Source organism: Tenrec ecaudatus, chromosome 2 (genome assembly GCF_050624435.1).
Source record: "Tenrec ecaudatus isolate mTenEca1 chromosome 2, mTenEca1.hap1, whole genome shotgun sequence".
NCBI lineage: Eukaryota > Metazoa > Chordata > Mammalia > Afrosoricida > Tenrecidae > Tenrec > Tenrec ecaudatus.
The window spans coordinates 209,567,336-209,581,170 of record NC_134531.1 but is presented as its reverse complement, the minus strand read 5'-3'; the positions used below and the strand labels follow the sequence as shown (position 1 = coordinate 209,581,170).

Here is a 13,835-nt window from a genome sequence, read left to right as displayed (position 1 = left end):
CGAGTAATCTCCCTCTATTCCAGTCTTAGGCCTGCAGGGCCACCTCTAGGCCACGCACCTAACTCTCTGTGTGCTCCTACAGACGCGCCTCTCTCATAGGCAAACTGCCATGACCCGCCTTCTCAAATTTTACCTGGAAAATCGAGTTTAGCTACTGCCTCCCCTCGCTGTCTCGGGGCATTTGTCCTGGTTACCCTGGCAATCCCCGTGGTTAGGAGTGTGTATGGAGTTTGGGCCGTTTCCGGGGTGGGGATGGAATTAGGTCATTCGGACTCTAACTTGAGGCCGGCGGACTTCCGCAGCATAAATGCCTTTAGGTGGTCGGCCCTCCTGCCCGGGCGAGTGTCTATGGAGACGACCGCTTCTCCTAGGGTCCAGGTCGTCAGCAGGACTCCGCGAAGTGCAGTAGTCGCGGAGCCGGCCACTAGGCGGCGCTACCGTGCGGCCACAGCCGCGTCGCGGGCTTGTGACGTCACGCCGCGCGCGTCGGGCGCAGGTGACGTCTGCTGGTGCTCGGGTGGCGTGGGTTCTCTGCCGCTGTCGCCAGGCGTGCTTGGCCGAGGTCGCCATGGTGTCGGGCGTTCAGCTCCCGCCCGAGATCCAGCTCGCACAGCGACTGGCGGGCAACGAGAAGGTGACCCGGGACCGGGCGGTGAGGAAGCTCCGGAAATACATCACCGCCCGGACTCAGCGGGACGCAGGTAACTCAGGTGGCGGGACGGGTTGCGCTGTGGGCTTGCGCGCGATCGAGGGAGGGACGGTCGCTGGGGAGCTACGAGCCGCGTGGGGGCTCACGTGGCGGGGCGGCACGGACGGGGCCTGCGGGCCTCCCTTCCATTGGCCCCGCCTACTTCCATTAGCCTTCTACCACCCACCGACGAGCGTTCGGTGCTGCCCGCGCGCATCTGGGCTTGTAGCCACCTTAGGGCTCTTCTGTAACGACTCTCTCACCAGTTCGAAACTGATTCTTCTGGCCCCCTCGGTTAATCAGATTCCCAGCCCCCAAAAGACCAGTTGTTAGCCTTGGACTGCCAACTTCAGGGTCGATGTTTCAAACCCACCAAACGCCCCATGGTAGGAAGAACCGAAGCCATCCGCTATCTAGGCTGGGAAACCCCATGCCCAGTTGGCTGTCTCAGTGGAATCAAGTAGATGGCAGTGAGTTTTTGTTGTTTTGGCTTAATTTGTAGAGAACCCGTGGGTGCAGAAGACCTGGCTGGCCTGATTTCCCTCCCAGGCAGTGGGCCCCCACCCCCAGCGCAGCTGCCACCCCTCTCTCAGTAAAGGCTGCTGCCCTGAATGTGGAACAGGTTTCAGTGGAGCTTTCAGACTGAAAAACACCTGGAATTCTAATGATAATAAGCCGGTGATCCCCACATGCTGTGGATCTCAACGGACCAATCCACAGCCCAGCATGGGATGGCAGGGGCACCCGGGTAGGGTTTCATCCTGCTGTTGCATAGGGCTGTTCAGAACTGGGGGCCGACTAGACTAGATAGCAGCCAACCCTGACTGCTTGTCACACGAGCGACTTCATACATCCCTTCCTTATTGGCCAGGAGGAATATGTGGTTTCTTTGAAAATCTGAGGTGTTCCCACGTCCAGTGGGAAGGGTGGATTAGTGCTGGGGAATGGGCTAGTGCAGCTCAACCATCAGACGCATCCCCCTCTGAATCTGCTAAGTGTGACCCCGACCTGCTGCTGCGTGGTAGCTTCTCAAAGGTGCGCACTGACTGACTGAGGTGCCTGGAGAAATCCCAGCAGCCACAGAACCGGCAGTTCCGGGTTAGGCTTGCTTGGGTGGGAGTGTGGGGGTGGGGTACGGCTCTACTCTGCAGTGGGATCTCCACGCAGCCACACTTCCCCAGCGTCGTTCGTGGTACTCAAAGGCTGGTGTGTTCAGCCTGGACATCGCTGTTTGTGTTGCAGGGGGTTTCACGCACGACGAGCTGCTGAAGGTGTGGAAAGGTCTGTTCTACTGCATGTGGATGCAGGACAAGCCGCTCCTCCAGGTGAGAGTGCGGGAGGCAGGAGAAGAAGGTCCAGAGCAGGGGGACAGGTGGGCGTGCGTGTGACCCCACCTTAATGTGGTCAAACAGCCAGGTAAGGTTTCATGGCTTCAATGCTTTTGTCCTTTGTGGCCCTCTGGCCTGTGATTAGAGTGGATCTGACACTTGGCGGGCACCACAGCACCAGGCAGTAGGCGGTGCTGGTGAACACACAGGCCGTCTGTGGTTTGCCTGCTGGCGCCGCAGAGGAGCACTGAAAAAGTGGAAGCTGAGGGCTGGAAGCCTTGTCTCCTCAGACAATAGGTCTCTGACTGCATTCTGAATCCGTGGTTCTCCGAGCGTGAAGTGTTGGCCGTGGTACAAGATCACCTGGGTGGTGAAGACGGGCTTATTTAAAGTATAGATCCCCGGCTCTGCCCCATACCATCTAAACTAGAAACTCTGGAATCTTGTCCATTCTCTCACAGGCAAGAGGCCATGAGTGTTTGATGGTGCAGTGGGTGCCTCTCCGCAGCTAGTCAGGGCCAGAGTCCCCAGGCTCACTGCTGCTGCTCCTCCTCCTGCCTGATCCCCCTCCTCAGGACTCGCTCCGGACAGGCCATGGAGGCAGGTACCACACTGACTGTTCACCTTGCTTATCAGCCGGGGTGAAGCTTCTTAGGCTGACAGACCAGTGGCATTGTGCTCTCTGGTGCTGGCTGTGCAGGCAGCCTAAAGCAGATGTCTCTGTCAACGTGGGGGCACATTTCCCTGGGACTGAGGTTTTCCATTGTCTCCTGCACAGGAGGAATTGGGAAGAACCATCGCCCAGCTTATCCACGCCTTTCAGACCACCGAGGCACGTGAGTACTATCTGCTGTTTGCGCCCATTCCTGGAGCTCCCCAACCACAGAGGTTTTTTCTTCTGAAATCATCCTGAGTTGTAGTTAGGAGCAGGAGAGGGGAGAGTGGTAGGCAGCCCACTCGGGAGTTTGTCCACAGTAGGAGCTCATGTGCTCCCTGAGGCTTGGCTCACCACTCCAGAGCTGACCCAGGTGTCTAAAGGGCCGCTGCCTTACACTCTGAACAGCACACAAAAAGCCAGCGTCCGGTGGCCACGCGGGATGATTGTGTTTCAGGAACACAGTGCCAGATGAAGTTCCTGCAATTTGTTTCTCATAACTATTTATTGTTTTTGACCTTGAGCAAGACCAGTAGTTCCCCGACCCTGCATGCTTGTTGGAGTCATCGGGGAGCCTCCAGAAACGCTGCGGTCTAGATGTTGGTCTAGTCACACCCGTCTCTGGGGACAAGGCCTGAGCCCCAGCGTCTTAAACCTCTCTGTCCTTCAAGGGTGGGGGAGGCAGCCAGGCCAGTGCCTGGCGGAGCCCTCACTGAGTCAGTGGGCATGGGCTCCACTTGAGGGAGCCCCTCTGGGAGACAGCTGGCACGGTGGTGGGCAGGTGCAGCGGCAGGCAGGCCTCCGCACTGTTGCTGGTGGTTTGTGCACACACAGTCGGACCCCTCTCGGAGTTATGCATGCTAAGTTGTGCTTTCTGAGAACTTAGAGTCTTCCCAGTGCTCGACCAAGTGCCAGGTCCAGAGCGTTCCCTCAGCAGCAGGGCCGGCGTAGAGAGCACAGGCCTTTGCCATCTACGAAACTCTACAGTGGGCAGAGACGCCCTCGTGGGTGGTGTGTTGTTGTGGGGCGTTCGTGCCGGGGTTTTTCCCCACACGTCTGCTGGGCAGGCTGCCTGAATATCCTATGTGCATTTCTGTGGTGGGGCAGCACCCACATCATGGTTTGCTTCTCTGGGAGGCAGCACGGCTGGGGAATAAGGTGTCGGGAGCCCGGGGTTGGGGCGAAGCCTCCTGTGACACTGTGCACTCACGCTGCTCCTGCTGCGGAGCCAGGGAGGCCGGAGCTCACCCATGTCACAGTGCTGTCCTTGCTGAGCTCTCTGGCCCCGGTAGGTAGCTCCACTTCCTAGCCCCACACACTGGACTGGGGAGACCGGGGGCTGCTGTACACCAGGTTCCTTTGCTCTGGCCTGTGGCCTGCGGTTGGCGTCTCCCGGCATTTATTGGTCCCCTTTTCCCTAGAGCACCTGTTCATTCAGACGTTTTGGCAGACCATGAACCGGGAGTGGATTGGGATCGACAGGCTGCGCCTGGACAAGTACTACCTGGTGAGCATTGCCTGCGACTCCTCCAGCTCCCTCTGTCCGAGCGTCCACCTTCCTGGGGCTGCCAGCGGAGCTGAGTGGGCAGGACCCTGGGCTCTTTGTAGCAGTGGTTTGGCCTTTGCCTTAGAGCTTGAGGCTCCAGAGGTGTGATCCCATAGGGGCTGGGGAAGGGACAAGTTTATTGGGGCATAGTGACCTGTAGTGCTTGCCCCCTCTCTGAAGCCTCCTGCGGGGCCCTGTTGTCCTATCCTCGAACACGTACACAAACTCGTTCAGAGAGCCCCACGCTGTCGAGTCGATTCCCGCTCTTAGCCACCCCGCATAGGGTTTCGTGCCCAGCATGGCCTCACCGGTCTCCTGTGGAGCTGCAGGTGGGGTGCACTGCCGACCTTGAGGTTAGCAGTGTGCCAGGGCTATGTGAGGTCGGCGAGGATTCCACTTTGGTAGGCACAGTAGCTTGTTCCTTGGCCGCCACCTGCTCTTCCATCTTGTCGTGAGAGTGGTGTTTACTGTGATGAGAGTTTGCTGCGGGGCCGCCCGGCAGTGCTGTGTCCTGTCCTGACTGGACAGCGCTGTAGTTGATTTCTTGATCTGCCTGTCTGCCTCCGCCTCCAGCTCAGACCTGGGCTGTGGTTACGTGGGCACCGTGAGTGTGGACGCCGAGTAGTCAGACTAAGGAGGAAGGCTGAGGTGACTCCTCTGAGGGCCTGGGGTGGGAGAGGCTGGGGCCAGGCCTCTGCTCTGATTCAATCCACACTCAGCACGAGTCTTGAGGCTCAGTCAGCACCCTCTGCTTGAGCAGACTTGCCGGCCCTGTGTGCAGTGGGTTCTGTTGCTTTTGCGGTCAGTTTCCCCCCTTGTGTGACCCGAGCCGGGCGGCTCTAGAGAACGTGACGGGGAACTGGCGGCCCAGGCTCTCAGAGGCAGCGTGCGCCGTGCTGCTCGTAGCCTCCCTGGAGGGCTCCTCTGCGTTCTGTGCTCCTGCTCAGGCTGTTTCAGGGGGAGTTATATTGGGACATAATCCACATATCATGCAGTTCAGTAGTTAAATTATACCAAGGAAAGTTCTACAGCCAATTCTGAAAGGTTTTTTTCATTCTTATACTCATCGCTATGAGCTCCCCATGCCCTCCCAACCTCTGTCTCTGTGGATTGACCCATCCTGGATTTTGTATACCGAAAACCACAGAGACCCAAAAACCCAACAACAAAACAGAGAACACCTCAATTGAAGAGAAAGCAGAAAATACTGAAAACTAGAACAACTTCAAAATGGGTCCAAAAGGAGCTCAAGGTGATAAGGTGTTCGAGTTTAACATAGCAGCATCTCCCCTAATCCCCTTCCAATGCTCTCTGCACGACAGCAAGGCTGCTCACCCCCGGCCCATGGTCAGAGGGGAGTCTCCAGCCAGAGTCTTGACCCACCCCTGTTTCCCATTCGCTTTTTTTAACTGATACAACTTTTCAATGGGTCAAGTGGGGGATCATATGAGATGTTACATTTTAACCTAGCTGTATCTTCAAGTCTGATAACACGGCTGTTCATACCCCTTGACTGTGGTTCGAGGGGATTCACTGGAGGCTTAGTCTGTGTGGGGAACCAGCCAATGGACTTTGGGCTTCTATTGTCATCCATGGCCTTCTGCAAGCTGGCTGTTCACAACGTAAGCTCTGATACCATTCCCTCCTTTGGATTTGGAGTTTATTATGGACTGTCTTTGAAGCACACTGGCAGGTTTGTTTCTTCCATGTGGGCTTAGTTGATGCCTCCAGGATGACTGCTTGTTTTAAGACCCCAGACTCTATTCTTTGTGATAGCTGGGCACCATCTACTTCCTTCACCACACTTTGCAATAGAGCTCGGTGCTCTCTTCATGAGGGTGGGTATCAGGCAAGGCCGTGTCAGAACTAAATGTTAGGGTTAGATCGGGGCTAGCATTCAGTTTAACTTTGAGCCTGAGGGAGAGCCTTCGTTGCGTGACAAAGGGCTGCAGAGGCAATAAACTGGGCCCTTCCTGGGAAGATGTGTCCTGGGGCTCAGTAAGCTGCTGGCTGATCCCATCTGGCTGCGCCAGGGGCTCCAACTTTGACGAGGCAATCTGATCTCGCTGCGGCTGGGCAGTCCAGGCTGGGGCTAATGATGCTCTGACGCAGTCCGTGGGCCTGGCTTCCTGCTGCTCTCAGAAAGTCGGGCAGCTGAACTTAAGAAGCGCAGTGTGTTTTCCAGGCAGAGGCTGACATCATGCCTGACATGGTGTCAGCCCAGCTAGCTCTCTGGAGGGCCACTCAGGGCACGCAAAGGTGACAGGCTCTAGTTGTGTGTCCAGGCAGACCCGTACTTAGGGGATCAGGGGCTTGGGGGAGGGGGGCCTGGATCATGCTGCTGACGTCCCCCTTTGTACCATTTGCAGCTCATGCGGATGGTCCTGAACGAGTCCCTGCGGGCCCTGCAGATGCGTGATTGGGAGGAAAGGTCAGTGCCTTGGGTCAGGCCGCAGCTCATGGCCACACACCCACCTCTCGCTTACCCAGAGGCCGGGACTAGGGCTTCTCTTCCAGCTCTTTGTCATGAAGATGGACATAAGTGAAAAAAATAAGGACATTAGAGAAGGAACCTCCCACCCCACCCCCGTCACCCCCAATGGCGTTTATTTTCCTTCTTAACTTTGTATTGTGAATTCGGTGAAGGGTTGCAGGCACCATTCACACACAGGGCGCTTTTGAATGCCAGCTGCACGTCCTCGTGGAAGCTCCACCGCCGGCTCCAGCCTGTGTCAATTCGGGCCTTCATCCGGCCTCCTTGCTCCCAAAGGCTGAGAGTCCATGAAATGCCGTTCATTTGTAAGTTACGAGGTGGACTGCCCCTCCTCCCGTGGCGCAGTGCTGCTGCCTCCCTCCTCTCCTGCGTGCATGCATGCATGTGTGTGTGTACACGCACGCGCGCACAGCCCTGAGTGCCCTTATGAGAAAGGCAGGTTTCTTGGGCGGCCTTTTCTCCTGACCATCAACCCCAGCACCCATCCCTGCCGTGTGCTGCCTGCTCTTTTATGTTGGCAGTTGAGAGAGCGAGCACTTAGCATAGAAAGAACACATTTTGCATTGACTTGTCCTTTGTACATTAAATGGTTAAGTGTACGTTAAATCCTCCTTACGTCGCCCCCCCCCCCACCGCACACGTGTGTGGATACTAGAACTCCGATGCACTGTCCACTAGAGAGTAAAGTGTACAGGCCAAGCTTGTAAGACCTCACTGGGCTTCTGGATCACCATGTTGATACCTTCTTTGCCCTTGCTCCCCAAGCCCCTCTCAACTAAGAGGAGTGAGCAGAGAAGTGGAACCGCCCTCACCTGCCATTGTGGGTCTACGCTCTGAATAATGCTGGGTGTCACATGGGGCCTGCCTAGGGCAGCAATGCCACGAGCAAGTATCAGTGATTGGCTGTGTTACTCTGAGCCCCGGCGGCTCCTGCACGTGGCATTGCCGCAGCCAGTGGCCCCGCCCTGACTTACAGGGAGTCGCTGTCCAGGTGGTTGTGTGTTAGTTACCCTGTACGTGTGTCTCCATTGCCATTGTGACTCGTGACTCAGTGCATAGGTCACCTGCGGGACATCCTGGTTCACTGCTGCTGGCGGCTTGCTCCTCTTGCGCAGGCCCATACACAGGCACACACGAGGGCTTCATTGTGTCCGACATTGGCCGAGTCAACCCCGGCGCTTGCAGTAGGCTGCTGCCCCCAGTATCCTCATCTGGGCTGCACAACTACTCTTGTCTGCCCACTCCCAAAGCCCTGTGCTGTACAGGGAGCTCCTATCCCGGGGACAGATATGTGAGCTGAAGACTGTGTTGTCTCTGGCGGCACCCGGGTTTCAGGGGGTCTGGGGAGCTGTGTTAGTGCCTGCTACACTGACCTTGCCTTTCCGCAGTCACAGCGCGCAGCTGTTGAAGCTGCTGATGACCGAGATCCTGCACCCGGACAGCGAGGCCCCTCACGGGGTGAAGAATCACTTCACCGAGATATTCCTGGAGGAGCTGGCCAAAGTGGGCGCAAAGCAGGTGAGGGGTGGGGCAGGATCGGGTGGCCGCAGGCTTGTCACTGGTGTTACCTCGGGGCTGGGCTGGGGAGCGAACCCACAGAGTCAGGGCCAGGCAGCAGGCCCTCTCCTGGTGTGCGTCACGAGGAACCCAAGCTCTTCTTCCTGTGCCCACAGCTGACCGCGGACCAGAACCTCAAGTTCATCGATCCCTTCTGCAAAATTGCTGCCCGGACCAAGAAGTAAGTAGCTGGCGCCTCTTCTAGGCCGACCCCTCCGCACCCAAGTCTTTGGTGGGATGGCCTTCCAAGACCACTATCTGCAGAGATGGAATAACCTAAGAAGGCCGCTGGGCACGTCTGCCTGCCTGCCTGCCTCTTCTGTTTGAGATTCATTCTAACGAGTGCCTGCTCTCTGCCCTTCCACCCTCCAGCTCCCGCGATTTACACAGCATCACTCGGGGGATCTTTGAGACCATTGTGGAGCAGGCTCCGTTTGCCATTGAAGAGCTAATGAATGAGCTGGACGAGCAAGAAGGGGAGGAGGAGGAGGAGGCCGAGCTGTCGGATGACAGTGGCTTGTTGGAGGAGGAGGGTGAGGCAGATGTGCCGACTAGGAAACTGACTGAGGCGCAGCGGAGAGGTGAGGCTCCACCCAGGAGACCGAGCTGTACCCCTGCCTGCCTAAGCCGGTGTTGGAGCCATTGCTGCAGCCGCTGTCTATGTAGCCCTGTGCCTGCTCTTGCCCCAAAATCTGTTCTCAGCCCAGCAGGCAGGGCCAGCTTTAAATCATGCCCTGAGTCCTGACTCCTCCCATTCCCCTCTGTGCTCGTCTTGGGCCCCCTCCACCCTCCCCACCCCCTTTGTCCAGTTGCTCCCTTGCTGGGTACGCTCCTGCCCCTGGGGCTTCTCTACACGGGTCTGCCCTGCTCTCCCATCTCCTGAGCCTCAGCTCGCTGTCACTCGCAGGGTCAGCCAACCCCACTGCTTCCTGTGCGTGCACAGCTTGCTGTCCTGATGCGGCCGCTTGCCTGGGTCACGGCACAGGACATGGACCCTGTCCCTCTCCTTGCCAGTCTTTGACAGGCTCCTGCGAGCTTCATCTCCCACTGGCCTGGCCCAGGCCTGCCCCACAGCTGCACCTAGCTGCTTCTCCCAGACCCCACTCCCTCCTGACCCAGTCTTCAAGAGGGCCTGGCTGGCATGCCTTTTGTCTGCTCCCCCAGCCCCCAGTCCCCTGCCCGTCAGTCAGAGCCACCTTGCAGTGTGCGTGCACTTTGATGATGCTGGGAGTTCTGGCCCCCCTATGTTTCCCTGCACCACCCTCCCCCCCCCTCTTGGGCTGGCCTGGGGGTGGGTCTTGGGGCTGGCTTACGGGGTCTGTCTTGTTCCAGGCTCCCTGCAGAAGCTCGAGGAGGACGAGGACAGTGCTGGCTCTGTGCTGCAGGTTGGTGGGCTGGGGTGGGGCAGCTCCACGGGAGGGAGACCGGGGCTGCTAGCTCAGAGACACTAGCCCGAAGGACAAGCTGGCTGTGGGGCGAGGCTCTGGACAGACAGACCTGTGTTCCACTGCTTTCAGCCCTTTCCCTCAGGCACCTACCCTCCAGACCCGCTCAGGTCAGCCAGTCACAACCTGCCCTCTTCCGGGCAGTAAGGAAGGGGTGGGCCCCAAGTAGTACTTGGCCCCTCAGGCACCAATGTAGGCAAACCAGGACAGGCGGGGTCTGTCTGGACGGTTCACTCCCTGTGGTCTCAAGTGTCGGTTCCTGAAGGTCGGCAGCGCCTCCGTACCAGAAGACACACGTTGGATTTCTAAGACTTGGTCCAAAAAGCTGTCTCATAGCATATTCCAGCCCAAACCCAACTCACTGCCATCAAGTCGATGCCGAGTCTTGGCGCCTTTCTCTAGAACTGCTCCTCTGAATTCCTGAGTCGAATGCTTTGTCTTTCTCCCAAGGCGTGCCTGGCGGCTTCCCACTTCTGCCTTTGCAGCTAGCCGCCCAGTGTGGTACCACTGCCCATCAGCAGCATATTGCAGGTCTTAAACACTGGTGCTTGGGGGTGGGGAATGTAAACTCACAGCCAGTGAGGCTGCCTTCGTTGCCCTGCCCCTCCGCTGGTGGGCAGCGATGCTGGGAGGGGCCTGGTCGTCGGTCAGCGGTGGAAGTGACTGACTGGTGACCTGTGTGATGTCTCCGCTGAAACAGTTTGACTATGAGGCGGTTGCGAACAGACTCTTCGAGATGGCCAGTCACCAGAAAACCCCTTCTCTGAACAGGAAGCGTCTCTACAAAGTGGTCCGCAAGTAAGTACTTTCCGGAAGGTCCATGCCGAGGCCCAGGCTGAGGCTCAGGGAGGTCTGGGAGCTGCCCCTGGGCTTGGACTTGGGATTTGAGCACCTTGTGGCGGGAAGCCATGTAACTGCATGCTGTGTGTGTGTGTGTGTGTGCGCGCACACGTGCATGCATGCGGGGGAAGGAGGGGTGGTTCAGAGCCCGACAGTGCTGACAATGCCTTCTCTCTCCCTGCAGGCTGCAGGCCCTCTCTGCAGGTGAGCACTAGGTGTGGGTGCTCGGTGGGAAACATCTGCTATCTTGAGGGTGGAGGGTCCCACGGCTGCCTCCCAGGCCCCAGGGCTCTGTGAAGAGACCTCGTGGGGCCAGGCCCAGGGCCCCGGGTGGGCAGTAGTTGGGCGAGGGCAGTGTGTCGGCTGAAGGGGCATGTGCGGCTGGGAGTCCACCCTGCCCCTGCCCCTGGGACAGCCCAGGATGTGAGGGCTGGGTTTGCTGAGCAGTTTTGGGGCTCCTCAGATAGGGCGTCTTCTCAGGACACTGTCCCACGAGGCGTGTGGCCCAAGACCTCTGTCATGTTTCCTGCTGTTTGGTCAGGACATGTGTGGTTTTGCAGTGAATGTTCCTACCTCCACCTCCTAGATTCCACTGTTCCCTTTGTGCTGCCCATCTCCGAGTCCATCCCGTCCTTGTGGGGTTCAGAGAACACTGCACACCTCAGCGCCCGGGGCACCTCCCGTGCTACCCCCCACTCCCCGGCAGTGTGTGCAGCTCGCTGCCAGGGACCCCACACAAGTCCTGATGCCCCTGTGCTGCCGCTCCCCCACCCCCGCCAGCCCCCAGACAGAGACCCTGTCCATGCCCACTGCCCACAGGCCCCTCCCCAGGAAAGGTGTGTGGTGGGTTCCCTGCGCCCAGGGGCCAGCTTCTCCGGGCGTCGAGGGCCGGTGCGTGGGAGTGTGGCTCTGAGCTGCTGGTTTCAGCTGTGCGGTGTTGGAATCGGGGGCATGCTAAAAGAGGACTTTCTTGGGGGAGGGCGGCTTGCCTGGTGCCGTGGAAGCCTCAGTGCCCTGTGTGTGTGCCCCAGGCATCTTCCCCGAGGATGATGTCCCTGAGAAGGTCTATGCCTACCGGCATGAAGGGAGACTGGAGAGGCAGAGGAAGAAGCGCTTGCTGAAGTCGCAGGTGAAGAAGAAAGGTAAGTTCTGCGGGCTTGGCATGCGGGAGTACTAATTGGCTGTGAGCCTCCCCGCCATCCTGGCGCCCTGTGGCACCCTGCCCTGCTCCCCTATGCTGTTGCCTGCATGGGGCCTATGCCCCAGCCTCCCCAGGGCTCCCACTGTCTGCGGACACTGGCTGTCCAGTTACCAGTCCACGTGGCTGTTGCCAGTCAGTGGCCTTTCTTCCTAGCCCCGTGTCTCCCTGATGAGAGTCCCTCCCACCTGGTCCCTGTCCTTCTCTGCTGTTCTTAGGCGGGTGGTCGTCCTTGCCCCTCCTTGGCCATGTGAGTGGTTGAGAGAGGATTGGTCACTTGTGTGCGTGTTCACCAGGCTGTGCCCTCCACAGACCCTCTGCCACCCAGTGCCGCCTCAGTGGCCCTCAGGAATGGGAGTGCGGGACCGCCGGAGCCTGCTTTAGGGGGAGGAGGGGCTGGAGCAGCAAGAGTTGGCTTCCCCAAGTGTGACCCTTCCCATGTTCCCCCTGCCCTGGGCAACTCCCTCTGAGGGGCTCCGGCACCACCTCTCCCTGAGGCAGGCAGCCTGCTCAGCAGTGCCCTGAGAGCCTCGCCCAGGGCTGTCTTGTGCTCTCTGTGGGCACTGGACTGTGTACATCCGTGCCCTGCTCTCTGCCCTCCCTTCTCCAGCTGTCCTCATGGGAGTCTTTCTCCCCAGCCCACCTCCGGTGTGCAGAGCCAGTAGGGATTTTGCACCTGCCCAGTGGCTCTCAGGACCCTCCAGGGCCCAAGGTGCTGCTGGCCAAGCCCTGGGTGGGTGACGGAGACGAGAACGACCCCAGGCCCCGCCCACACTCACCACGCGCTCCCCATGCTGTTTTCCTAGGGAAGGGTGGCCAAGAGGAGAGTCCCGCTCTGGGCTCCAGAACTGAGGGGAGGAAGAAGAGGAGGGGCCGGCGGAGTAACCCTGACGTGCAGCCTGAGGGAGCCCCAGCCCGAGAGCAGGGCAACTGCCCTGGGCGTCAGCGAGCTCGCAGCAGGAGGAGGAGGAAACCCAGTGCCAAGACCACAGAGGCAGCCAGGGCTGTGTCCCTGGAACCAAAGAAGAAAAAGCGACGGGTGCATGAGAGCCAGGAGTGATGCCCCCCGACAGGCTCGGGGCTGAGTGCACTGAGCCCCAGGTGGTGCATGAACTTACTGTGGGGATAGGAAGGGCCGGGCACAGAAGGATTACAGCCGCATGGGGCCCGCCCGTGCCCTGGAATCCCTTGCTTTCCCAGTAGAGCCATGGGCCACAGACTGAAGCTCCTCTAGGGAACCGGTTACGTGCCAGGGGGCTACTCACGCAATAAAGTGACACGCAGCTCTCGGTAGCGAAGGTGAGTTCTGGCGTGTGTGGAGAAGGCTCTGGGGAGGGGAGGATGGAGGCCAGCTCCTGAGCAGGCTCAGGCTATGTCTTACACACGGTTTTGTGGAAATAAGTATGCTTCTGTGGTGGCCTGGTAGTTACTCTTGGGGGCTGATTCACAAGGTGTGAAGTTCAAAACGAGCAGCTGCTCCACAGGAGAAAGACAGGTCTTTCTGCTCCCATAACGCGCTGGAGTCTCAGAAATTCACAAGGAAAGTACCCTGTCCTAGCAGGTCGCTGTGAGTGAGTTTGGTTTTGGAGTTTATATGTGTCTAAAAACAATCGGGAAGAGTCCCCTGGGTTGGACAGTTACCTGGGCAGGGCCATGCTTGCTTTCTGCTTCGTGAGCTTGTGTTTAAATTTTTGTTTTTAATAAAAATGTACTTTTTCAATGGAGTTAACATTTATTATGACCCCACGGCAGAGTGACGGGCCAAGGGGAAAGGTCTTGAATTGGAGTCACGTGGGAAGTCAGTGGTAAGCTTTCTGGCAGTCACGTGGAAAAGAGCCAACCCATGACGACTGGAACCCCCACCCCTCCCGGGTCTGTAATGTGTAAGAATGGAAGACGTGTGAGACCTTTCCTCCTTTTCACACTGAAGTCTTTGAAATCCAGCCCACCCACCTCCGGGTCTTACACACAATCCCCATGCGGACCTTGAACTGACTGTTGATACCAAGTTGTTCCACATAGAATTGACATACCGATCAGTAAATGAGCATCTGTTTTCTAACCAGAATAGAAATCCGTCCCTC

General features: G+C 58.2%; 1 protein-coding gene across 2 annotated transcripts; it reads left to right on the top strand.

The window, feature by feature from the left end:
- The first annotated feature begins 493 nt into the window (after positions 1-493).
- RRP1 (ribosomal RNA processing 1) lies at positions 494-13,483 on the top strand. Of its 2 annotated transcripts, none has more exons than XM_075542235.1 (13): positions 494-701; positions 1,931-2,013; positions 2,795-2,852; positions 4,093-4,178; positions 6,587-6,648; positions 8,100-8,229; positions 8,385-8,449; positions 8,641-8,801; positions 9,601-9,653; positions 10,414-10,511; positions 10,738-10,757; positions 11,585-11,695; positions 12,558-13,483. In XM_075542235.1, exons 1-13 carry the CDS (start codon positions 569-571, stop codon positions 12,809-12,811), a joined length of 1,314 nt encoding a protein of 437 aa, XP_075398350.1. In that variant the 5' UTR covers positions 494-568; the 3' UTR covers positions 12,812-13,483. The 2 variants fall into 2 exon arrangements, with proteins under 2 accessions (XP_075398350.1, XP_075398349.1); XM_075542234.1 differs by having other exon boundaries at positions 8,641-8,849; positions 12,558-13,482.
- The last annotated feature ends 352 nt before the right edge of the window (positions 13,484-13,835 follow it).